General features: G+C 43.5%; 1 protein-coding gene across 4 annotated transcripts in view; it reads left to right on the forward strand.

Moving 5' to 3' along the window:
- Positions 1-2,229: 2,229 nt before the first annotated feature.
- Positions 2,230-23,364, forward strand: part of SOX1 (SRY-box transcription factor 1) — a 74,829-nt gene continuing 53,694 nt past the window's right edge. For 3 of the 4 annotated variants that reach the window (XR_007951748.1, XR_007951750.1, XR_007951749.1), the window contains exon 1: positions 2,230-2,455. Coding sequence is in view for 1 of the 4 variants with exons in the window: in XM_051984217.1 (XP_051840177.1) it covers positions 14,943-16,127 (1,185 nt within the window). In the remaining 3 variants the exon portion in view is untranslated. Of the gene's footprint in view, positions 2,456-14,411; positions 18,022-23,364 lie in introns of those variants that run through there. The other variant, XM_051984217.1, reaches the window with a different exon arrangement.

Raw genomic sequence — 23,364 nt, forward strand, 5'->3', positions numbered from 1 at the left:
CATACACATATATGTATATTCAAATTCAATTCCAATGAATTAGAAGTGAGTGATTTTAGTTCTAAGTACAAAAGCCTCCACACATGGCATTTGGGGGGGGGGGGGTTGGGAAGGGGGGAGGGAGAGAGAGAGAGAGAGAGAGAGAGAGAGAGAGAGAGAGAGAGATGCTTCCTTGCTAGATCACATCCACAAAAGGTGGGTTTTCATCTTGCCTTTTGAGTGCTGGATGTGTGCTAGCGTGTATGGGTTGGGGAGCGATAATCCACACCTGAGGAGATGCCCTGGGATTCTATTTTCAGAGTGAGTCACGCTGAACAGTAAGGGTTCGAACTTCAGGGAGCCGAGACCTATCTAAAGTGCCTCGAGTGCAGACTGAGATACTGTGGAAAGACTTCAACCTTTGGCACAGTACTGCAGATCTCCCATGCTCCTTGGCCTTAGAGAGAGAAGGGTATAAAATGTGGATGTCCTACTGGGCGAGAATTACAGCCTTGCTGTGCTCCCTCCTGGCTCTGGCTCCAACGTCTACTACAGGGGATTCGCCCCTAGCCACCTCCCTGGAACATCCTTGCCATCCCATCCACTCACCCACCTACTTACTCGCCTACCACCAGAGCCGAAAATAACTCGGGTGTTCTTAAAAAACACAACTCTACCTGGAAAGCTGTAGGTGCTTTTGTGTCCATATTACTAACTTCTATTGACTGTCTTTCCTATGGCAGCTGTCATGTTGACGTGAAGGGGATTGGAGATGAGGTGGAGTAATAGGAGGAAAAAAGTCATGATTGTAAACGAGAGCTGTTTAGGAAACAGGAGACTAACAGCAGCTTTGCATTACAGCCAGAGGTGTCATACAACCTTTCAGGTGAAGGGGGAAAGCGGAAAGGAGGAGACAGAAGGGGTAGAGAGAGAGGGAGGGAGGGAGGGAAGGAGGAAGAGAGAGAGAGAGAGAGGAGAGAGAGAGAGAGAGAGAGAGAGAGAGAGAGAGAGAGAGAGAGAGAGAGAGAGAGAGAGAGAGAGAATGAGAACTTGAGAGACAGAGAGAGACAGAGAGACAGAGAGCTTGAGAGACAAGACAGAGACAGAGAGAGAGCTTGAGAGACAAGACAGAGACAGAGAGAGAACTTGAGAGACAAGACAGAGACAGAGAGAGAGCTGGAGAAACAAGACAGAGACAGAGAGAGAGCTTGAGAGACAAGACGAGAGAGAGAGAGAGAGAGAACAAAGCATAAAGCCCGTCCTATTGAGCAAAGAAAATAATCGGAGGAAATAAGGGAGGAATAGTGAATTTACACATTATGTAATGGAAGGGAAGCTGTAGATAATGAATTGGGGGTTTAAGAGAAACTGAAGCATTTATCTACAAGGAAGCACTTTGGAAAATGGGGGTCTCAGGGTTAGAGGTGAGGAAAAAAACTAAGTTGTATTATGAATAGAGTGAAGAAAGGAAAGGGAAAAAAAATGAAATCTAAGTAATTGAAAGGAAGGCCTGGAAGATGGGAGGGGGGAAGAGTGAAGAAATAAAATCTTCAGGTCAAGATGCCGGGTAAATAGGACAGGTGCAGCGCTCAAAAGTGAAGGGACCTTAAAAAGGTTGGTCCGTGAAAGCGGGAGGAAAGAGAATATAAAGATCGGTAGAAGGAAAGGAGAAGGTAGAATAGAAAAGGGAAGAGAAAAGGGGGTGTGGAAATAGAGGAGAAGGAGGAGAGAGAGAGAGAGAGAGAGAGAGAGAGAGAGAGAGAGAGAGAGAGAGAGAGAGAGAGAGAGAGAGAGAGAGAGAGAGAGAGAAAGTCGGCTCCACCTCCCTCCCAGCTCAAAGCAGCGTCCCAGCTGCTCTCAAACCAACTGCTCAATTCTATTCACAGTCGAGACGGAACAAAAAAGTGGCTATTTATTAGAATACTTGTTTGGTATTGTTCGGCGCCACACAAAAGGCATTTCATTATGTGAGGAGGGGGAAAAGCCCCCTTTTTTTCCCAGAGAGAAACAATAACTTGAAATTGTCTTTAAAGTCTTTTCTATCAATAATAAATTTCATTTTCTTGTCTCTCTCTCCCGTGCAGTATGTGAGTACGTGAGTGGTGTGTGTGTGTGTGTGTGTGTACATATATATGTTTGTGGTTGTGGGTGTGTGGTTGTATGTGTGTGTGTGAAAGAGGGAGAGAGAGAGAGAAAGAGAGAGAGTAGTGTGAGTGTGTGTGTGTGTGTGTGTGTGTGCGTGCGCGCGTGTGTGTTACCGGGCACTCCCGTCTCCGGTGGCAAAGCCGCTCGGGAGCCTTGGCTGGGACAGGGTCTAGAAGGGGTAGGACGCTCGGTCCTGTGTTTGCAGTGAGCCGTTCATTAAAACCAGGGTCTCTAATAAAAATCTCTGGAAGGTGTTTTAAGGTCAGATTGTATAGGGGAGAGACTGTCCCTGAGCTGCTATTGGGAGGAGGATGGAACTGGAAGAGGAAATGTAAGTGTGTCTCTAACTTTTGAGGGGGTCTTTCCGCCAGTAATGTTTGGGGAGGGGGTGCGACAAAGGCTGGCTGGGGGGAGGATGTTTCAACACTGAGTTTCAGCAAAAAGTAGCGGGGATGGGGGGATTGGGGGGGGGAGGGAAGGAGGTGTTGTCCAGGCTTTTTTCAGTGTAGTCTAGAAAGCAAGTGTGAGACTCAAACCTCTGCTGAATCGCGTGCTATTGATGTGTACATTTGTCACTGAATTTTACATATACATAGTTACACGACTTTGGCTTAACAGTATCCCAGAGAATGTATACTTCTGTTTTTCTCTAAATTCCTTACTATTATTTTTGAGGGGGAGGAAAGAGGTATAGGGAGAGTCAGCTTGTATTTTGATGAGTTTTCTACTGTTCCCCAGGAATACAGACCTGGAGGAAAGGCTTTCATCTCTTCAACTATCCTTCCTTTTACCCTTCTCTCTGTCTCCTCTCTCTTCTCTCTCCCTCTCTCCCCACCTCCCTCTCACCGGGGTGCCTTAGAAGGGGCAACCGCTGGCTCCCCAACGCTTCCTACGGATTATGGCGGTGTCAGCGCCGGCCGCTCACGGCGCGACTCGCTTGGCTGCAGAAGGAGCTAAATCAGTGGACTTGCAATTACGTTTTAAAAATTAACATGTTGAAGCGTGATGCCACTTAGTGAGAAGTGTTTGAGGCAAAGAATCAATTTAATTTTGACTGACCAATGGTCTTGACTATATTAATACTGCCTACCAAAAAAAAAAAAAAATCAATAGGAAAAGAAGTCCTAGACACTGCAGCTAATGCCTACTAAATTCCCATTCCCTGGCAGAGTGCATTAGAATGAATGGCTTGCATTTCTAATGCAGCTTGATAGGGCAGATAAGGAACTTCTTTCCAGTGAGTTCAGGGAAGCAAAGGTTACAGTATGAGAGATATTTCTGGATAGTGAGGGACATTGTGAGTATTTGGGAGATAATTGCCTTTATAATCCTGTAAATTCATTAACCTGTTTACTTCCTTCCTACGAAATCGCATCCTAGTTAGGTTTTATTATGTAAAAATACTAAGGACCCTTGAATCCATAAATAAATGCGTCCAAAGAAAGTTGCCATTATGACTTATAATCTGGCTGGCACGGGATCTTTCTCTTAAGCTTTAAGGCAAGGGGGCAGCTCTGGAAGCAACTCTCCCTCCACCCCCCTCTTCCCATTTCCCGCCCCCGCCTAGCTACACACCAAGAGGAAAGGTTACCAAGTTTAAAAGGTGAAATGGATTTTTGTTGTTGTTTTTCTTTTGGTCTATCAACAGGCGGCGGGGGCAGGAATGTGTAGATATTGATTGGAGGAAGGAATGGGATTTGGCTGACTCTCTTTTCAAGAAACAGGTGTTTAAACATGATAGCAGCCTCCAGTCAATTAACCCATTAAAAGCCCGTTTTATGACATTGATTTCCAAGAGCTGCTCGGTGGGGGCTTCCGTTTGGAAGCGTTTTTGTGAAAGTGTATGGGGATGGAGGAGGGTGGTGAAACTGACAGGATCCCAGAAAAAGCAAACTCCTTCTGTGGATACAAAATGTTGAAGGCCACTAAAATGAATCCCTGCCAATAGGCACCAGGAGCAACTGTTCTCTGCCATTTGGGTACCTTAGAGATTTTAGACTTAGATATTATTTTTCCTGTAGCTGTGGAGTTTGTTTTTTTGTTTTGTTTTCCAGTCCCAAGGTTAGGCCTAATCTCAGCATCCAGAAGGTCGGATCTAGCCATACGATGAACTCTTCCCAATTCCCCATTTTTGCTTTCCCTACCCTCACGACCTGAGGACTTCCAGCAGCCTGACCCGCCCAGATGCAGCAGGGAAAGTGAAAGGTTAGGCTGAAAGTCAATGCATCCTCTACCTAATTTGAAATCTATCTCCCCACATCCTTTCTTCCTGTCTCTTACAGCTGGAAGGGAGAGGCTATCCCCTTCAAGTCCCTATATCTGGGGGCCGATTTATGTTGGATTCCACAGTTCTTTTCCAGTCTCTCCCATAGCGCTGGGTTGGCTTTATTCCTCTTTCCTCACCACTACCGGGAAGCAGCCTTTCCCGGATAGACCGATGAGCTTGAGAATTAACAATGAAGTTGCTTCGAGTGTCCAGGACCTCACAGGGGACAGGAATAATGACAGAAGCCATTATATATGCCAGATGTAGAGCAATGTAGCCGTCGAGCTAGTTTCCAATAGGAGTTCAAATCTTGATGTCTTAGATCTGGGTATTAAGCAAGTCAAAAAATCTTGATATAAGATGAAGGAATTGAGGATGCCAGGTATAGATATATATATTAGGGGGTCTGTGTGTTTGGGGGTGGGGGAAGAGAAAGGTGTTTCCTGTTCTCCTTTGCCTAGAAAATTGTCAAGCTTTTGCACTTCAGAGCATCCCTCCACCCCTCTTCCCAGAAGTAGTAGGCTCAGCAGAAATCAAACTGCTTGAATTATGTCCTTTTTAAAGGGTATACTAAAACATCAACTAGTAAGGGGATGAGGCATGTAGACTATAGTCCTTCTCTTAGAAAAGTTCAGGTCTTTAGACTCCACGAGTTTAATTAAAACATTTGAAAATTGAAGGTAAATATGTGCGGTTCTTCTTTTGAGAAGACTCAGATCCCAGGGCAAACTCAGAATACCTTGAATTTGAAAAGGTTTTGTCACGTTAGCCCTTTCTATTTGTGTTCTCTGGAGGACTCAATCCCATCCTTGGCCTTGCCTCTATTAGGAGATCAACAACTGAAGTTCATTGGCTGGGGTTACAAACTTTGAGTGAATAATTGGTTAAAGGGTCAAAGGAGGAGATGAGAAGGAGGGAAAACAAGAGGAAAAACCCTTGGAGTAAAGCAGAAATTTTAGGACAAGTTAGAAAAGAATCATTTATTTTTATAGAAATCATCCCTATGTTTCTGTCCATGTGTATAACTCCTATAGTCCTCACACCAAGAATTGGGGCTCTTTTCCGAAAGCTTTTGGCCCTTATTGTTGTTTGTTTTCAAAGTAATTTCTCCCCAAAGCCCTAGGGTATCTGCCTTTTAAAGAGCTAGTCGAGATTATTGGACTCCATATCAAGGAGTATCTTCAACTAGGAAGAATAGTATCAAGGTAAACAACAACAACAAAAAAAACGATTTTATTTCCTCTTTAACATAATCCTAGTATTCATATAACTTGACCTAAACTTGATTTCCCTATTTCTAATAGAGGAACCAAAATAAGTCTTTGTTATGTCTAAGGAAGTGCCATTAAGGCAGAGCCAACAGACCATTTATTAGCTCGAAGTATTGGGCAGCCAGTGTGTGTGTGTGTGTGTGTGTGTATTTAAATCCTGAATCATTGCTAGACTATTTAGACATCTCTTCCCCTCTTGTTTGCTGTTTTCTGAAGTAAGCGATGGATGCGACTGAAAAGGCTTGAAATTGTGTCAGAGTGATGTTTTAATCTCATTGAAAAGTGTATTAAAGGACAAGATGTAATTTATGTGAGATGCTTCGATGAAAAGAGAGATTGGAGTGGATGATCCTTTCACTCTGTGTGAACCGCATGTCATGTTTATATTGAAGCCTGTGTAGCTAATCTAATTTGCAATAACAGGGATAGCCTGTAAGAAAAAAAATGCTTCTATGGTTTCACTTTATTTCTTTTCATATAGAAATTCCTTATGACTTGTCTCCTCTTGTGAATGATGCCTTTTCCATTGGAGTCTAATGAGAGAGAATATGAGAAAGGGAATATGTATAGTCATAATGCCAATTTCTTCTTTAGAACACACTACTCCATTCCTCTGGGTATTGTCTTCCCTGGACTTCAGCATGACTCGTCTTGCATAGGCTTGAAACACTGTTTTTGATTTTTTTTTTCTTCAAAGTTCTAACAGTCCAGTTGCCTTAGACTGTATAGCCAGGCAGTGTGACTATGTTTCTGCATTGCCCGTTTCTTAACCTCTTTATTTCGTATAGAAGTTGTTTGCTGCTGAATCACCTCCAAGATGCTCGCGTTAAGAATCTCAAGTGCGTATTGGTCACTCCGTTTTTCTCTGCGTTGGGGTTAGGTTTACTGCAGATGCTTGATTTAGAAGAGCTGTTCGCTCTCTCTATCCCCACAATCACCACTCCACCATCCCACTCGCCAGATAAGCTTAATCCCGTCCTATCTTTCCTAAAATTTCGTAACTAAAACCACACAAACCTGCTGTTCAAAATAGGTGTCTCATATTCTTATTATTACATCTAACGCATGCATTCTTCATCAAAAAACAAAAAACAAAAAAACAAAAAAAAAAAACTACACGCGTTAGAAAATTACAACTTTTGTATAACGTAAAAAAGGTGTATTCAAACTGTTAATTACAGGGATTTGTGTGAATGAAACTTTAGCAGTGACCCATTTAATTTTGTGGTAATTACTGACAAAATAAGACAAGGATGAATCACAATACGGTATATTTATCTTTCAGGAGGATATTGTGCTCTCATAGTTAAGCCAGCGGTGTAAGGAAACATTTTTTTTAAAAGGGGGGAAACATGAATATAAACGTGGATACAAAGATCAAATTCTGAAACCATCTGTATTAAAATTTGAGGAGGTTCTACTCACCTACTAAAAAATCCAACTGAATTGAAAAGAAGCTAGCACTTTCCGAAACAAAACTGTTCTTGAACCTACTTTTCTGATGGTTCTTTTGACCCCACCTAGTGCAAACTCAACTGAAGGACCAACTTGGATGTCACTTTAGTGTGCCCTGAAAAGCAGAGAGGTAGAAGAGTGGCGATATCACCCAAATCTACAACACATTCTGAATAAGCAAGGTTGGGAACAAAAGCGTAGGGTCGCGAAGTGTAGGATGACAACGATTCAATCATCTTGCCCTTCACCAAATACTAGGGGTGATGAAAAATTCACTGAGCCTCTTTTGGGAAAAATAACGCTTCTAGATAGTGAGTTCTAATACCAAGTTTTTGCTCTTTTGCAGGACCCTTAACCTCTGACTTTTTTAGGCATTGGGAAGTAGTCTATATAGACTGACAATACCTTTGGTTTATTTTAAAGGAAATTTTACCAGTCACACAACTACCATTGCGAGGGCAATAGCGTAGGCCAGGCGTGACGGCTCTGCTCCACCTAGAGACAGCTCCAAATCCCTAATCAACAGAAAGTAAGGTCTCCTGACATCCTCCGCCCTACATGCTGAGGGTTGGATTGGGGTGGGCTGGGCTATATTTCCTAGTACCTAGGGGCTAGTCAATCTGCACACCTTTGGAATCAGCCTAATGATTAGATTAATCATGATGAAAATTTAATAATGACGAAGACTGTTCGAGAACTGACAAATTTCGATGCTCTTTCTGATCCGGAGTGGCCAGAGCTTTAACTCCGTGAATATGAATCCTAACCAAGTGTGTGTAGAAAAGCTAGCCACCCTGGCTGCTGTTTTCCAATTTTGCGCGACTGACTACTGAACAGGAAGGCAGGAAGCCACCTTGGAAGAGGACAAATTTCGTTGTTTCGATAGCGTCCTAATCGAATTTCACTCTAAAATTGAGCCCTGGCCTTTCTACCCCCTTACATTGGTTTAACAAAACAAAAAATGCTACGTTTCAGAAGATTGGAGCTAAAGTATAACTTTATGAAGGCAAAGTGTGGGCAAAGTAAAAACTAATCTTATCTAATAGTTTTAGGGAGAAAACATAGAAAGCTTAAAAAGAATTTGAGTGAACAAGCAGTGTCCACGGAGAGGAAAGGATCCTGACATCTGCTTGGTCACTCTCCCCACCATTTTTTCAGTTCTACTGAAACAGAGAATGCAATTCTTGTCCAGGGTGACGGTCTTTTTCTCTCCTTCCTTTTCTTTCATTCATAAACCTGGTGGCTATAGACGCAGCTTGAATATTGACGTCTCTCCCCCAACTGCTCCGCCGTTAACCCAATTACAGAATTCATCAAGAACTGTGTTGAATTATCTCTTTCCATACAGTATCAGCATTAGCCTAATTAAAAGCTATAATGTCTGATATAATGATTAAATCGTTAGCTCTGCTGTAGGGAAGCAATATTTTGTTTTCCCTTCAATTAGAAGCTGATTGAGGTTTTCAGAGCAGGTCAGCTGTGAAATCTGAATTATATGTGTGAATACTGCTCACAGGGTGAGCCCCTACTCGAAAGCTCCAGAGATTCTCCAAATGCTTTCACCCAGAGAGCTAGGAGGCGACAACAAAACACACACACACACACACACACACACACAGAGAGAGAGAGAGAGAGAGAGAGAGAGAGAGAGAGAGAGAGAGAGAGAGAGAGAGACAGAGAGAGAGAGAGAGAGAGAGAGAGAGAGAGAGGTCTCTCTCTCTTACACACACACACACACACACACACACACACACACACACACACACACACACACACACACATACACTTTGCTCCCTGATTGTGGATTTAGGGATCTCCACGCTAATCGTTGGAAAGAAAGCGTTGTTGCTTTGAATGGGAGAAACTTTATTTTGCCTATCCTACTCCTCTCATCCTTTTTCTACTGTTTTCTTTCCTTTCCTCTGATGCTAGTGGAGCAACAGTCCAAATGTGACATTTTTGTAGTCGAAGGAAGTAATCGCATACTTATACGAAGAACGATTAGAGATATCTCTTGCTCTGGTTGCTATCACTAATGGCGCAGATGTTACTCTGAGTTTAATAATACAGAGTTATTCTTTCTTCGTTTTCCCCTCTCTCCTTCCTTTTTCTCCTGTTCCCCTCCCCTTTGCCGGACTCGGGTTCCATCCATTGTTTTTTTCAGAATAGCAATGGAGGTAATAGGGGCTTGGAAATGGTTCAAAGAGAGGCAATTGTATGCAACCTGGTCATTTCAAACAAGGAGACACGAATTTCTATCTAATGTAATACGAATCACAAATACACACATTGATATTTGATTTGGAAGAGCTTTCCAAGATGAAAGTGTGTGGAAATGAGAGAACGGGACAGAGGACAGCAGCAAGTGTCTGCTGACGTCCTGAGTGCTATGTCACAGGGAAATCTTTCTTAGCTCTAGCAGGACAGCAGAGGCTGCCAGGGTACTCAGACTTTTCCAACCACCAGCAGACGGCGATCGCGGCCCGCGCTGGGACTTAGAGGCAGAGAGAGTTCAGGGCTCGTTCCCAGGAACAGCAGCTTGGGAGCCTGTCCGCGTGCCCCTCCCTCTTTTTCTATTCCTTTTCCCCTCCTGCTCTAATTCTCCCCTCCCCCCCCTCGCTGCCAGTTCTGACTTCACTTTTTCTTCACCCCCTACTCCACTTTCTCTTCTCCCACAGTTTACCTTTCTTGCTCCTTCTTGTGGAATCACATGACTTCTAAGTTTCTGGCTGACACAATTACATCATTACTTTTTTCCACCTTTCTCTTCTTCCTTTTTTTTCTGCCCCTCCCCATTTTTCCTATTTTGAACCCCAAATCTTTCTCCTACTTCCCCAAGTCAGTTTCCAATCCAAGTGTAATTTCCTAGATGCAGTGTCTCCCCCCTTTGAGGGAGAAACCAGTGATTCTCAGAAAAAAAAAAAAAAAAGTCTCACCGGGACGTTTTCCGGCTACCCTTTTCAAAAGACAGAAACATAGAAGTACCTGCTTTTGCTACTACCAAACTCAGAGAAGAAGGCAGAGAGTAAAGGGTTTGGCCAGCATAGTGAAGTACGTTATAGGAAGGAAGCATCTGACAAGACGAAGGGAGGGAGGGGCATTAGGAAGGAAGCAAAATGGAAGAATCAGTGGGCAACTTTTTGACAAATAACAACCCATGGAGAAAGTTGCAGTCCACTAGAGAGAGAAGTTTCACCCTTGCTTTTCAGTTCTTGGAGTCAACCTCTTATTGTCCTGCAAAATTTGTAACTTGTGATATCAGAAATTTTCTCTCCTTTCCAATAATCCATCCTGTCAGAAAATCAAGAGTTCACCTGCCTCTCAACCACTGCAACCATAAGCAGATATAGGTGTAGAGGGGGTCATACACAATTCAACCTGGAAGATCTATCTACTTATTGGAACAATCAACTTGCTTTGAGCATCAGTACAGTTCTCAAGGCAGGAAATTTAGACTAATGTTATAGTCCTGCATCAGGTGGCCTAATGCTGTTTTGTAATCTGTTAAATACTCTTCCACATTCTAAATGTATGAAGCTCATCAATATCTTAGTCAATGTTTGGATTGCCTGATGATGATCTTTTGGGATTGTTCCCAGACATCAAAGAGAAGAAAAATCCAAAACATCCTTCCTCCTGTATTAGATTTAGACTTTTGAAATGAAAGGGAAATATTTTAAAGGACCAAGAAGTTACTCCAGATAAAGTTGCTGGGTTGTCAGGTGAGGAAACCAAAGTGTTGAACAGTATACTGGGCATGAACTGTAAGTTTTACCAGGCCCCTTCTGAGAAAAACAAACAAACAGACTGATGTTTCTTTGACAAAAAGTCCTTTTAATCTTAATATAATACTTAATAAATGAAGCTACTTATCTGGTCCTAAACTTTTTAATTGGGTTGGGGGAGGGGTGTTAAACATGGCTTGTGAGATCTTTCTTTTTCTTCTTTTTTTAAAAATTGAGTTGGAAAGCAGGAGATCAAGATGTAAAAGAAACGAGGGGGTGGGCTTCGAAAGGAAATTACAGAGGAGAGTTAGTAGGAAGATTCTTTTAGTCTTCATGCCAGGATGGGAGGCACGAAGAGGTCTGGTACCAGGTGCCCTGCTGTTGCCTGATTGGCACAGGCAGTTTCTGTCAATCAACTCTCACTTGGCAACAAGTTACACCTGCAGTTTGAGTTTAATACTTATCAATATGAGCACCCATACTGTGTGCAACTGCTTGGGATCCCAGTAACATCCAGTTCACGAAACAGAGTCTTTCGAAAGCCTTGAACGCTAAGTAATAGCATGATCTCATTCAAGGCTAAACCTTTTACTTTCTATTTAAATGCTCTTGGAAACAAAGGATAATGTTGTATTTGGAAACAATTTTCGGGATTGTGGTAGAAAAAAAATCTAGACCAATTCAAAGTCAGCTATGCAAGATCCAAGAAGTACAAAGCATTCCTGTGATGCACGCTGGAGTGCAGGGTGTTTATAAAATAAATTGCTCTATTGATATGGAAAATAATGCACCAAGCATAGTTCATACAAAGTATTTTCAGGGGGTCTCTGGTGACTTATTTTAAAATCTAATTTGAAAAACAGGAGGAAAAAATCTTTCAATCGCTAAGTGGATAATATAATTTATAATTTGTAACCATTTCTTTTATTTCTGACTTGCTGACTTTCCAAGATATACTGAATCTTAGTGTACACCCATTTTCTCTTAAGTTATCAAAGGAGAAATGGGTATGTCATTCTGACACAATAACCTTGTTGGTTGTTGTTGTTTTTAAAATTCATTCACAATGTAACTGATGTTTGTGAATAAGGAAGGAAACAAATCAAAAGATTTAACAAACTCTACAAATGAGAAGGTAGTTGAAAACCAAGCTTTTAACCTGAATATTTAGTGAAAAATAAATATGAAATAACATTTCTTTTCTAATATAATTACATATTATTTGATGAGTTTACTATTGGATGCTGAATGCCTGAAATGAAAGTAGTTTAATCTGTATAGAGAACAATTCACTGTTGCCCTGCATACAGGAGCAACCCTGCAATAAAAAGAGAAAAAACCTGCAGCAATAATAATAGTAATTGAGAGAAAAGAATCATTATTCCTTACCTTAGACAACCATCAGGGTCAGGAAAATTAACAACCTTACAAAAAAGTAGAAAAGATGTCACATGTTCACTGCCCAACATGCTAAAACAATTTCCTTATGTCTATCATCATCATCATCATCATTATTATTATTATTATTACATGTTTATTTCTATTAAAGAATGGCCATCATATCGCTGTTGTAAAGGTCATACAGGACCAGCGCTTTCCATATTTTTCAGACTGCGTAAAATAGATGCATACTTGCAACTTTAAGAGAAGGAAGTAGAAGATGGGGACCACTGATTTCCCTCTGGCCCTTTCCATGTTTATATAGAAACAGTAATTCTTCCTATCACCACAACCACCTCAGGTTCTGTTTCAGAACTGGACATAGGAAATATTTAAATACCTAGAATATTTATAGTTTAAAATGATGACGTAAAATTGGGGTACATATTTTGGAAGGTAGGACTATCTTCTTTGTAAATAGAGATATGTTTATGTCAGAGATAATTTTCTCAGTAAGATTGATTCAATGTTTTGAAAATTATCAGCAAATCAATAATCCTATTGTCAAGTGCAAATTGTCATTCATTGATAGACCATATTTATCTGGGACAGCCTTCAGACAGTATATTGTCTTCAAAACAACTTTCTTAAATTGATATTTAAAATGCTAAGTATACAGCTGTACTTTGATCATGTATAACCCCTCAAGAGGTTTGGGAGGTTGGGGTTTTTGTTTGTTTGTTTGTTTGTTTGTTTGTTTTCTTTCTTTTTTTTTTTTTAAGAGAAAGGATAGTTATCAGTGGACAGGAGAGTTTAATGTTGAAGCTCTCATCTCTTGAGATCAGCATAGACAATCAGCTTGAATTGGAGAAAAGATGACTTTTTAACTTTAAAGGTTTTTCCTTTGAGTAAGAGATATTGGAGAAACAATCAATGGAGTTATAAAAGATGGTATCATCATATTAAGAAAGGGTAATAAGGGAAAAGTAAGCTGGGGGAAAAAAAGCGGAGTACTTAAAAGTTGGAATGTCCAAGTTGAAGACCCTCCATAATTGATAGAAATTCACTTTCTCCCTTTTCTTTTGTGCTTTCTCCAATTCTTATACACATACACACACGCACACACACGCACGCACGCACCCCTTCCCTGTCTTCTTTCCAAGATTGAGCAACCATGCCAGACACTCTCAACTTTTTCATGCTTTGGTTGGAGAAGGATCTCTGTTGCAATTTCGACCATTTAAACCCAGATAGAGGTCGTATTATTACCACTCTATCTTTTTCTTCTTTTTCGTTAAAAATCAAATCATTAATCATTCTGAGAGCGCCAGTGAGGAAGAGTTAGGATGGCTAACTCCTAGTTCCCTCGCTCAGGAAGCAATGTGGCTTGTGTGACCCCCTCCCCCCCCTTCACAAGCCCCGCCCTCCTTCTCCTTCCTTCTTTCCCTCCCTTCCTCCCTCCTTTCCTCCCTCCCAGAGTTTATATATCTCACCTCCCCACGTCACTCGACAGCGCGCCATGCAAATAATCCTCCCGCCGCAGCTCTCCCATTGGCCGCGGCAAACTCATTTAATGGCAGTTCCGTGCTCAGCGTATGGCTGCTGGGTCCCTGGCTCAGTGTGTGTCTCTTTCCCCGCTCCTCCTCTTCTGATTCCCCCAGCCGAGAAGAGGGAAACCAGAGAGAGAACAAATTATTGGGCAACTTCTCTCGGGCTCTAAGGTGTTTTTCCCCCTTCCTTCCTTTTCTTTCTCTCTCTCTCTCTCTCTCTCTCTCTCTCTCTCTCTCTCTCTCTCTCTCTCTCTCTCTTTCTCTCGTTCCCATTCCCCTTCTCTTTTTAATTTTTTCCTCCTCCTCTCTTGGTACAATTTTAATTGTATCTTGCTGCCCCCCCTTCCCCCCAGGTTTGGAGACGGTGGCAGTATAAGTTCCCCCTCATCTCTCTCTCTCTCTCTCTCTCTCTCTCTCTCTCTCTCTCTCTCTCTCTCTCTCTCTCTCTCTCTCTCCCTTTCCCTCTCCATCTCCCTCCCCTCTCCATCTCCCTCCCTTTCTTCCTCTCCCCCCCCCCAATCTCTCTCTCTCTCTCTCTCTCCTCTCTCTCTCTCTCTCTCTCTCTCTCTCTCTCTCTCTCTCTCTCGGCACCTGGGACCGGCAGATGCAAATCACACGCTCCTCTCCTCTCTCCCTCTAGAAGTTGTAGCCACCAAGTTTTAAAGTCTTTAAAGAATAAGCGAGGAGGAGAAAGAAGAGAAGGAAAAGAAAGAGCGAGTGAGTGAGCCAAAGCGAGACAGAAGAACACCCCGTACCGAGCGAGCGACTGGGTACATCCGCCACTCACTCCTCCTCCCAAAGTGAAACAGCAACTTTACAACTGATTTGCACCTGTTTGAACAGCTCCAGCTAGAGAGGCGACAGCAGCAGTGGCAGAAGCAGCAGCAGCAGCAACAGCAGCAGCAGCAACAACAGCAGCAAAGACACACCACCCCAGAACCAAGTGGTTTTTGCACGAGGAAAAAGTTTTCACCTGTAATTCTGATAGCCACTGCGTGTGTGCTTAATTTTTGTTTTGAGTTTTTCCTTCTCTAAAATTTCTCATTATTAACCATAGGATCTTTTAAAAATTTTGGACATCTCTCTCCATTTTTGATCATCTCTGTCTTCCTGGTCCTCTATGCTTCACGCCTTTTTCTCCTGGTGCAGGTGAACACTAAAAACCGCTTGAATGTACAGCATGATGATGGAAACGGACTTGCATTCCCCGGGTGGGGCCCAGGCCCCCACGAACCTAACGGGCCAGACCGGGGCTGGCGGAGGAGGAGGGGGCGGTGGCGGCGGCGGCGGCGGCGGCGGAGGCAGCAACAAAGCCAACCAGGACCGGGTCAAGCGGCCCATGAACGCTTTCATGGTGTGGTCCCGGGGCCAGCGGCGCAAGATGGCTCAGGAAAACCCCAAGATGCACAACTCGGAGATCAGCAAGCGGCTGGGGGCCGAGTGGAAAGTCATGTCCGAGGCAGAGAAACGTCCTTTCATCGATGAGGCGAAGCGTCTGCGGGCTCTGCACATGAAGGAGCACCCGGATTATAAATATCGGCCCCGGCGAAAAACCAAGACCCTCCTCAAGAAAGACAAGTATTCGCTGGCCGGGGGCTTGCTGACGGCCGGTGCCGGAGGCGGAGGCCCGGCAGTTGGGGTAGGCATGGGAGTGGGAGTGAGTCCTGCTGGTGTGGGTCAGCGTCTGGAAAGTCCCGGAGGCACAGCTAGCGGAGGCTACGCGCACATGAACGGCTGGGCCAATGGAGCCTACCCTGGTTCCGTGGCGGCGGCGGCTGCCGCGGCAGCAATGATGCAGGAAGCGCAGCTCGCCTACAGCCAGCACCCGGGCGCCGGGGGAGCTCACCATCACCCCCACGCGCACCCCCACCACCCTCACCACCCGCACAACCCACAGCCTATGCACCGCTACGATATGGGCGCACTGCAGTACAGCCCCATCTCCAACTCGCAGGGTTACATGAGCGCCTCGCCCTCAGGCTACGGGGGCCTTTCGTACGGCGCCGCGGCTGCCGCAGCGGCTGCCGCGGGCGGCCCACACCAGAACTCTGCAGTGGCAGCGGCGGCAGCTGCAGCGGCCGCGTCGTCAGGCGCCTTGGGCGCGCTGGGCTCTCTAGTCAAGTCTGAGCCGAGCGTCAGTCCTCCTGTCACCTCGCATTCTCGGGCTCCGTGCCCCGGGGACCTGCGCGAGATGATAAGCATGTACTTACCCGCCGGGGAAGGAGGGGACCCGGCGGCCGCTTCGGCGGCAGCGGCAGCCGCGGCTGCGGCACAGAGCCGACTGCATTCGCTGCCCCAGCACTACCAGAGCGCCAGCACTGGAGTCAATGGCACTGTCCCCTTGACACATATTTAGTCTCAGAGACCCCAATCCAGCGAGCAAGTGGCCGCGCGCTAGAGTTAGAAAGCGAGCGAGAGACTGGCAAAGGAAAAAAAAAAAAAAAAAACTTACATTGCAACAAACACACAGCAAAACAACAAACTTGTACCTCTGCGATGGGACTGTCGCTCCCCAACCCCTTTTCCTAGCTCTTGTCACCTCCCTCCTCTAACCTCCTAAACCTCTTTTACCTTCCCCTCTCCCATCACCGCCGCCTCCACCTGGACTTCCTTTTTGTACAGAATGTTTTGATGTTCTTGTAAAAAAAAAAAATCCCGATAATATTAATAACGAGAAAAAGAAGGTAACAGTTGCTCTATTTACCTTTTTAGAAGCTCCTGAGAACTAGTTGTTGAGACTAGTTTTGCGTTTTAGACTGAACTTCGGTGTTTTATTGAGACTTTTTGTACAGTATTTATCATTCATTGAGAAGGCATATAGCGTTTTATTTGTTAAAGAGGAAAAAAAAAACAAAGATATAGGCGATGCCAATTTTTATATAAACGCTTAAGCATTAACTCATCCTTGTATCGCTTCCGTTTGGCGCTTTATTGCCTAAGATAGAGTGATGGGGAACAGTTCTCATTTGTTTCAGTTGTAGTAAAGGAACTCCGAACCACAAGTTAAAGTTTTTTCCGTAACTGTTACCGCTTTTTTTTTTCCTGTTTATTTATATAAAAAGACATCTCCATCCACCCACCCCCGTTTTGGTTTTTTTTTTTTTCGGACTGCTACGTTATGTTTTGGGTTTTGTAAAACTTTCTGTATTTGAGATCTCCCTCGCCCCCCTTTTTTTGTATGATTTCTTGTAAATGCATTGTGATTTTTGTTTTAATTTAGGCGTTTCGGGAGGTAGGGGGAGATTCAGATTGTGTACATAGTTTACTAAAAAGCCTTTCTGCTAAGAGAGGGAGAGAGATAAAAACTTCAAAAGCCTCCCTTTCCCCTGGATTTTGAGTTAATAAAATTTTAAGTGAAAACTGTTTTTCTCCGCTAAATTTGAAATGTACTGATTTTAATCATATGTATAAACACCCTGAAAAACAAGTGATAAATCTGGAGGGGAAAAGAGAGAGAAAAAGTTAATCAGGGTGAGCCGAAAATAAGAGAAACCGCCCCCTTTCCTTGCAGGAGCCAGAGGGGAGATTTCTAATAGTCGATATCAAATATAAGGGGAGAAAGTAAAAAATCAATGAATGAGGTATAGGTTTTCAAAGGAGATTATTTTTTAATATCTATTAAGTATTGTTAAGGAAGGCAAAATATTAAAAAAAAAATATTTCCATAGTCGGGCCCGTTCGTTTGCTTGTTTTATCTGTGAAGGCAATATCCTGGTGTGAATTTTACTTGCTGTGAAGCTTTGCCGCCTTAAACTGGTCTAGGGTCCAGACTGCACTTCTGTGTGGAGGGGGCGGGAGGGAGGGGGAGGGGAAAGACCCCAGTGGCGGGACTGGGCCAGAGATGGGGGACAAAGACAACGGCGGTGCACATGTGCCCCGTTCCCCCTGTAATTAACACGATTGCAAGCAGAACTGATCTATCTGGGTTTGGCTCACAGAAACACAATCTGAACCAAAAATATGCTCAAACTGAGTCCCCCTGGTCCCTGTTTTCTGTCCCTTCCCCCACCCTTCTCCATCCTTTGGGAAAGGGTGAAACGTTTTGTGGAACTTTCAAAATAAAAATCCTGCGTGAACTGAGATGCAAGTTGCTAACAACCGGTGTGAAAGCTGTCGGGCTAAATGCTGTGTTTGTTCCTAACAGGATCCTAAGGTTGTTTAATGCTTTAAAAAAAAATGAATTCTATTTTTTCTAGGTGTTTATCGGTACCTTGCCATTTTTTTTCTGGAATTAAAAGTTTTCTGTAAAACTTTGTCTACTAGTAATTTGACAGCATTAAATATTGCATTCTAAAAGTCATACTGTAGCAAATACATTTTGAAAGTAGTCGTGATATTAAGATAAAATTATATTTAATAGATCTTTAAAAGTCCAGATCGGAAAATGTGAGTTTCAGAAGCTTTAGGCCCTCCTTCCTTTCTCCTAACCCCCTTTCTCCCACTTATTTTTCAGCATATTTTCTTGGTGATGAATGAATCTACATGTGGGTGAATATTAGTTGGGGGAAACAATCGGACTCAATCTGAGTTAGAAACTACACTTTAACTCTAACGTCGATCTTTGACCATTGGCGAATGTCACTCGTTGGAGTCATTCTGGATCATTTTGCTTACACTGCTCATTACTTAAAGTGATTTTCGAAATTTCCGTGGACCATGTCTATTGTTTTCTAACAAGGTAATAAAAATCTTTCTTCTTTTTTAAGTAACTTGGTCCTTTGTTAGCCCTTCAAAAAGTGTCCCTAGGAACGTGTGGCGCCTATGGATGGGTGAGCGGAATAGTGCTACAGTAACTAACTTCCAGGGACACAAAGACCACTGAGAAATCTAATACCGCTCTTTTCACCGGAGTGTGACCTTAATTTTTGAAACATTTATTTGGAGACGTTGAAAACATACTTAATAATCTGGAGGTATCTCCAAGTGCTTTACTGGTAACGCTGGCCGTAGAGCTCTCTTTTTGTATGTGTATTACCTATGTACCAACCAGTACAGTGATGGTGTGATTATGTGTGAAAACATGGTCATTCAGGTGTATTCAGAGCCTGTAGCTAGACAGCTTTAGGACATCACCAACTGAAAATTATTCTCATTTGGAAAAGCCCATTGGGTATCTGAGGGAAACAGGCATTGCACTTTAGCTGAAAAACCTGCAGAGATCAAAAAGTTCAGATATACCGACGAAGATGGGATAGGCATCTGAAAGCTGTTTAGAAAAATGCTGACATTTAACTTGGTTTTCATCTTGTGTACCTAAAAGCGAAGGCTGCATCAACTAACACTGGGCCGCTCTCCCCGTTGCCCTCTTTCTTTCTTTTCTTACTTTGTTTCCCCTTGAGATTGGTGCTGGAGACCAAGAGACAAATGCTTGAATAGGTGTGCTCAAAAACGTTTCTTAAAGGGGAGAAGACACTTTCAAGAAGTTGATTTTTTTTTTTAATGGTTGAGATATATTGAGGCGGTGTGATACAGTTGTAACACCTCCATTGAAAAGTGTAGAGAAATTAATAAGGCGGAGCGGTGCAAGCTTTTAAACATACCCCAAATGGGTCCGGCGGCACTCAGATGAGAAATACCCTTCATTTTATACCCAAGTCATTACTTGACTTGAATAAGTGGTGATGTCAAACTCCCAGTGGTTTCTTGCTCCCCCTTTGGTTCCCAGTTTTTCTTTTTTTTCAAATCTTGGGAAAGAGGTGGAGAGATTGTGTACCAGGATTAAAGACAAAGTTTCAGTAACTTGGTTGCAGAAAAGTAGGGAGTGGATTCTTCAAATCTGTGTACAGTGGTAAGTCCATCGCAGAGGCTTCTCTGTAACATTTACAAGCTTTTAGGCTTAGCAGGTTTTTAAATGATTTTGTTTCTATTTTAATTCCCTCATTTTTAAAGAGAAAAAGTTGAATCCCCCTTTTTCTAATCCCTCCCCCCAAAATATCTTCAATAGGGAAAGGAAATGATTTACAATTTCAAGAGCATTTATAGATTCAGTGAGCCTGAACTGCAGATGTTCGTCCGATTAAATGACTGACAGGTTTATTAAAATAATGTATGTATAGGAATAATAACACACATATACATGCATTTCATTTTCCTCACAAAGAAAGAGAGAACGTTTCATTGCAAGGAAATTCTGGTTAATTAGGGGAATTCTTTGCTTGTGCCTAGCAAGAAATGGAGCTCTAGAATTCCCTGTGAGTGGAGTGGTCAGTAGTCACCCCATTCTTTTTCTTTACTTCCTTGTTCCTCCTGCCTTCTTCTCAGGACCCCTTGCCCTCCTCCGGGGGCCCAGCTCCTTGCCATGGAGCCCCGAATTGTGGCTGGCCTCCTACCCTCCCCCTATGCTCTCTCCAGAACCATCTCCTCCTCCCCAGGAGCACCCTGGAGGGAATGGAACTAGAAGCGTTGGCGGCAGAATTTAATAACAGGTTTGATTCCTTCGAAACTTCACGTGAAAAGCAAAGTTGGCCTTGGCTGTAACTCTTTTTCCAGGGTGACTGTTTTGCTGTTTTGAAAGCCCCGGCCAGATGGGGAGGAGGTGTGGGGGTGGGGGGTTGTGCGGATCCCCCGGGGACTCGAGTTTGCCTCCAGCTCCGGGGGCGGGGGGGGGGAGAAGGGGGGCGGCAAGGGGAGAGAAAGAGAGAGAGAGAGAGAGAGAGAGAGAGAGAGAGAGAGAGAGAGAGAGAGAGAGAGAGAGAAGACAGAGACAGAGAGAGAGAGAGAGAGAGAAGAGAGAGAAGAGAGAGAGAGAGAGAGAGAGACAGAGAGAGAGAGAAGAGAGAGAGAGAGGAGAGAGAGAGAGAGAGAGAGAGAGAGAGAGAGAGAGAGAGAGAGAGAGAGAGAGAGAGAGAGAGAGAGAGAGAGAGAGAGGAGAGAGAGAGAGAGAGAGAGAGAGAGAGAGAGAGAGAGAGAGAGAGAGAGAGAGGAGAGAGAGAGAGGAGAGAGAGAGAGAGAGTGAGAGAGAGAGAGAGAGAGAGAGAGAGAGAGAGAGAGAGAGAGAGAGAGAGAGAGGAGAGAGAGAGAGAGAGAAACGAGAGAGAGATTGGTGAAAGTAAGTGGTGGGTGGGGGTCTAAATACAGAGAGGCTTCAGGACTGAAACTGGGAGGATGAGGAAAGGGATAAAGTGATGCCTTGAGAGACATTTTAGGAAGCATATTGAATGACAAGTGGCTTCTGTGCCCCTCCATCCTTCCTGGATCACCTCAGCTGGAGGAAACTAAAGTCCACAGGCGATTTCCCTATTAGGGAGGCTCGAAACAGTTCCTTCCTTCCTCCCTTTCTCCCTCCCTCTCTGTCTTCCTCTCTGCCTCTTTCCTTCCCTCCCTCCCTCCCTCCCTCCGTCCCTCCCTCTCTCTCTCCCTCCTCTCTTCTCTCCTTCTCTTCCTCTCCAGCTGTGAGCCCCCCCGGCAGGCAGCCCAACCCGAAGGGACCCCCACTCCGCCTGGCGGTGTTAGAGCGCCTTAGGAGCCACAAACTCTAACCCACCCAGGGAAACAAAACATCTCTTCTGGAGGCGCGTTGCACAGTAAACACGGAACTGAAATGAGGGCATTGGCGTCTGCTTTGGTATTCAGCTGCGAATTGGGGGAGGGGGCTCATTTGAGATTGCAATGCTCACCACCACCCACCCCCTGCCCCTTCCCAGTGAGCTTTTTCACCCTTCTCCCCCGCTTCCTTCAGGGTGTTCTCACACCCGGTGCCCCCCACCACCTCCTCCACTTCCTTTTCTGCTTTCTTCCTCCACCCACTCTCATTCCCAGACTCTCTCTTCTCTCTTCCAGTGCTCCTCCTTCCATTCTCAATACTTTCTCCCTACTTTTTCAACCATCTTGCCTGCTCCCACTCCCTACGAATGTTGCAACAAGCTAATTCATGATTTATCTCCTTTGAGCTCTCTCCTATTTATTTTATTCTGGTTATTTCTCCTTTCCTCTTTCATTTCTTAATTTTCTTAGGTTTCCTTCTCTTCTCAATACTATTATCCCTTTTCTTATTTTTCTTTTCGTCTTGTCACGCTTCTGTTTTTCACCTTCCTTACATCGTCCAGTTTCCCTGCCTTTCTACCACTTCCATCATCCTTTTGATTCCGTTTATCTTGAGCTTTCTCTTTTATTCCCTTTTCTCCTATATTTCCTCTAACCCTTTCCTTGTCCTTCCTTTTTTTTTCTTTCCAAACTTTTCATTTCTTCCTCCTATAGTTTTTCCCATCCTCTATTTCCTCAATAAGAACAACTCCAGTGGCTCTTTCTCATGGGGAACTAGTTTGGAAAGTTCTATATTAACACCTCTAGAAATAAGGGTGTAATGTCAAACTCAGAGAGATGCCAGGGACTCAAGGTCATGTCTTTAAGCATTCTCCTTATTCTCTTCCTCACTAGTTCATGCCATTCTCCCTTTCCTTGGTCTCCTATAGGAAGGGTTCTTCTGTCATTTCCAGGAGCTAGATTAGGAAACCAAGAGATGGGGAAATTCTCTACTGAGCTCCCAATACACTCAACTGCTGCTGAGGCCAGAGTTGGGTGTCAGCCACTGGGGGATTAAGATGACTGATGTGAGGGAAGGAGGCAGAGTGTTTTGTGTTTAAAGAGAGCAGGATTAGTGGAGAGAAAGTCCTGACCCTGAGGTCAGCTGTGAGTCAAACCCTTTTACAATCACCCAGCGGAACAAGCACATTGCTGGGTTGTAGCTTGCAACAAGTGGGTGAGAGGGAAAGGGAGGAAAGGAAAAGAAAGAGAAAAAAGAAGACAGAAGAAAAAAAGTTTGTCTCATTCTTAGAAAAGAGTGAAGCTGGAGAAAGCAGGAATTAAGAATTACAGTAAAGAAATGAATGGGAGATGAAGCTAGCATAACCGCATAACCCATATAACTCAAAGGAAGAAAGAATATGTTTGGAGCTAGATCTATGCTCTTAAAGAATCAGTGAAAAATACCATAGGAATGTGTGTATGTATGAGATATATGGGAGTGAGGGGAGAGAGATAATTCCCTTCTTTCCTTTTTTTGACTTGGATTACCCTCAAAGAATGTAAAACAAAAAGGATGATAGTATTCTGTCCTTGAATTGCTAGGTGGACACTTCTTCCCTCCAACTTCGCTCTTGTGGTAGAATTACATCTAATGATAAACACAATTATTTTGCTTCCAGAAGCGAAAACATAAACTGGACACATAATATCACAAACACTTCCTTTCATTTTCTTCTGCAGACAGTTTCCTTTGTACAGATGATCATACCTCCTTTTTCTTTTCCAATACTCTAACCTCTGATCTGCTTTTGGCACAGACAGAAGTAGGGGGTTTAATATGTTATTAAATGTCTAGAAACAGTGTAACACTGCCCTCTATCAAGAATAACAATTATTTGGGGTGTAAACTCTTCAAGTTGGGTAGTTGATAGCTGATAGGTCTGTCCTTACCTTGGTATTCATAAGCCTTATTTTCCATAAGGTTCTGACAACTGGAATTTGATGTAAAGAATTTATTTAGTGACATAAAAAACCAAGAATAATAGTATCTGATGCTGACAGATCAGGAGGGGGATAAAAGTGAAAGAGAGAGAAGGAAAGTAAAAGGGAGAATAAGACAAAAGAAGAAA

The sequence above is a fragment of the Antechinus flavipes genome, chromosome 3 (genome assembly GCF_016432865.1).
Source record: "Antechinus flavipes isolate AdamAnt ecotype Samford, QLD, Australia chromosome 3, AdamAnt_v2, whole genome shotgun sequence".
Lineage (NCBI taxonomy): Eukaryota > Metazoa > Chordata > Mammalia > Dasyuromorphia > Dasyuridae > Antechinus > Antechinus flavipes.